At 58.4% G+C, this 3,060-nt stretch overlaps 1 protein-coding gene across 1 annotated transcript; it reads right to left on the bottom strand.

Moving 5' to 3' along the window:
• Positions 1–421: 421 nt before the first annotated feature.
• AYO21_12161 (hypothetical protein) lies at positions 422–2,730 on the bottom strand (the record flags this gene model as incomplete). Its single annotated transcript, XM_022661969.1, has 2 exons — positions 422–2,049; positions 2,238–2,730. 2 exons carry the CDS (start codon positions 2,728–2,730, stop codon positions 422–424), a joined length of 2,121 nt encoding a protein of 706 aa, XP_022505721.1.
• Positions 2,731–3,060: the final 330 nt, after the last annotated feature.

Here is a 3,060-nt window from a genome sequence, read left to right as displayed (position 1 = left end):
TCATCCCACCTACATATCAGTTCGTGAATTTCTCGGATTCGCCATCCCTCGCACGTCACAATTGTCAATAAGATCTGCCTCTCCGTGACGGGGGGGGGGGGCACATGACATGTCATAACATGACACTTCGCTTCTGCCTTTCCGACCATTCCATCGAGCATGTTTTGCCCGAGACATTGAAAAAAAAAAGGGGGGGGGGCCTGCCAATAATAATAATGAAAAAATGAAAAACCTTTCGAGCGAGGTTGCTTCCGCGTTCCTCTTGAGGAGAAGTCACCTCGACCCAGTCTCTGCAGGCCTCTGCGGGTCTCCAAAAAGCTGGTACCTGTAAACAAAAATAACTTGACTTGTCACTGTCGAATTACCCGTTGTGTTCTGATTTTGTTCGCAGTCCTCGTTGTGCGTACTTATCCCCTAACGCTCACAATTTGCTCTTGCTGTCGCCCGGTTGGCAGCACTCGCCGGCCTTGCCGACGACGACCTCGGTGGTAGGCTGGTGGTGCATCTCACTCACCAAGGTGGAGCGGTTGAAGGTCTGCTCGCTGGGCGGGACGTCGAGGGCCGGGTTCTTGTCGAAAAAGTTGACGGGCTTGAGGCTCACCTTGAGGATCTCGCAGGGCATGACGGGGAAGTCCTCGATGCGCGGCACGTGGTTGATGCCGAACTGGATCCACACGACAATGTCCGTGTCGACGACGCTGTCCTTGCGCGCCGCCCAGCTGCGCACCCCCGTGCCGCCGCGGCTCTGGTTCGTGTACCACCCGCCCGAGAACAGCTCGCGGTCCCGGTGCGTCGTCACGTAGATGTTGTGGTCGGCGAACTCGGCCCGTTTCCAGTTGTACGAGCTCGGCAGCGACAGCATCTTCTGGAACGGCGGCGCGTGGATCTTGTACGCCACCGGCTTGCCGTTGATCGGGTTGCGCACCGCCGGGTTCTGGATCTTGAACACCCGGTTGGCCTCCGGGTTCAGGTCCAGGCCCTGCGCGTGTTCGACCACCGTCTCGGCCACTTCGTACGCCACCCCGTGCGGGTTCCAGTCCTCCGACAGCGGCAGCGCGTGCGCCTCGTCGTAGACCAGTCGGTTCTCGTGTCCCTCGATCATGGGGTCCACACGCAGCGAGAAGATGTGCTGGTGGTGCACGGCCAGGACGCCCGGGTGGACGACGGTGCCAAAGGGGACGCCCACTTTATCCAATTCGTGGTCGATGGGTTGCGTCGACAAGACGCCCGTGGCGCGGACTTCGTAGATGACCTCACCGGCCTGGTTGAACATAAACGCCAGGATGTACTCGTAGTTGCTGACGGTGATGATGCTCTGCAGGACCAGTTCCCGTTGACGCACCACGGCGGCACGCCCCGTGCGGTAGTTGGTGTGTTTCCACCCAATGCCGGCGTCTTGTTCGTGGACACAGACGCAGTTCTCCAACGGGGTCGGGACGCCCTTGTCGTCGGTGATGACGGCCGAGAGATACTGGATGTGGCCCAGACAGTCGCACCCGAGCTGGAGGTTGTTGGCCATGGCGCCCGCGCCGGCGTCGCCCAGGTCGTAGGCCGACTTCTTGTGGAAGGGGTGGCGGGGGTCAGCGTAGGGGATGTTCATGTCGCTCAGGCTGAGGCGGTAGAAGAGCGGGCGCCCGTCGTAGCGGACGTCGTACAGCACCATGCCCTCGCGCTGGTTGTAGCCGACACGGAAGCTCCATTTCTGCCACGCAAGCAGGTGGCCCGTCTCGCCCACGGGCGTGAGGGTGAAGCTCGCCCCTTCGGGCTGAATCACCCGCAGCGGCTTCATGTCGGTCCGCAACTTCTGGTACTCACTGACGTACTCGTTGGGCGGCTTGGCCTGGTACGGTCGCGGCTCGTGGATGGTGTTGTCGGCCCCCGTGGGGAGGTAGTCGATGCGGATGACTTTGTATTCGACGCAGTCGATCACGGGCGAGATGGGCAGCGGGAACGCGTAGTGGTTGCTGTCCACTTCCGACGGGTTGTTGGGGTCGCGCATGTACAGGAAGACCTGGTACATGCGCTCGTCATCGTTGACGCCGTCAGATCCTGATGGACGATTGCCGTTAGATTAGATCTCTTATCCTCGTGTTTCATAACAGAGCCGGAAACCCAACCCCCCCTCCTCCCCCACACAAAAAAACATCACCAGCGCGGCGTCGCACTCGAGCACGAACAACCACGAGAGAGGAAAGGGCGAAGAATGACATAGGTCTAGTGAAAGTACAAAGGCTTACCGTAGATCCAAGGGTCGGCACACACGACGGTTCCTTCTGGCAACTTCAATTTCTTGAGTGCCTCTTTGACGGCCTCGTCCTCGAGTGCGTTCTTCTCCACCTGGAGAATCTCGTCGTAGTCGCCGTTGCCATGCTGGTTGGGGCCCAATCGGACATTGCTCTCGACGGTGCGGCTGGACAGATTGACCACGGCCTCGTGGAAGCGGTTGGTGTTGCGGATGTAGTAAGACACAAAGGCCTTGCGTGGGATGGCGGGGAGAGACGACGACCCGGCGGATGAATGCTCGGCGTCGAGGTAGGGGATCATGGACTTCTTGGAGGGTTCGTCCAGCGTAATCACCTTGAAGCGGAGGTCGATCGTCGAGGGCCACACGGATCTCACCAACTCAGCCGTGGTGGATATCTCCGCCGCGGTGAGTGGGCATAGTGGATGGGCGACGGGAGAGGAGGCCGTCGACGGCTGGGAAGAGAAGTCTTGGGAGATGGCTGCCATGGTTGGGTGAAATACCAAGGAGGGGGGAGGGAGAGAGAGAGAGAGAGAGAGAGAGAGAGAGAGAGAGTCAATGAATTGGACCAGATGAAAGTTGGGAAAAAAACAGGAAAGAGGATGAAGGAGTGATTGATATGTATATTAATTATCATCTCCAACTACGTAGATATTATCCATTTGGTACGTCTGCAAATGGAGACAAGACCCTGGAACTTCCAAAGTCTCGACCAACCGTCCCCCCTCCCAAACCAAGGGAGTCCTTATCTGAATGGTCCGCCCGGGGATGCAAAAGCTATTAATTACTTGTGAACTGCCAGACTTGCTCAACATACT

This window comes from Fonsecaea monophora (genome assembly GCF_001642475.1).
Source record: "Fonsecaea monophora strain CBS 269.37 chromosome Unknown Scaff261, whole genome shotgun sequence".
Taxonomy (NCBI): Eukaryota; Fungi; Ascomycota; class Eurotiomycetes; order Chaetothyriales; family Herpotrichiellaceae; genus Fonsecaea; species Fonsecaea monophora.
Note: the sequence above shows the minus strand (reverse complement) of the source record. Positions and strands in the feature narration are given on the sequence as shown.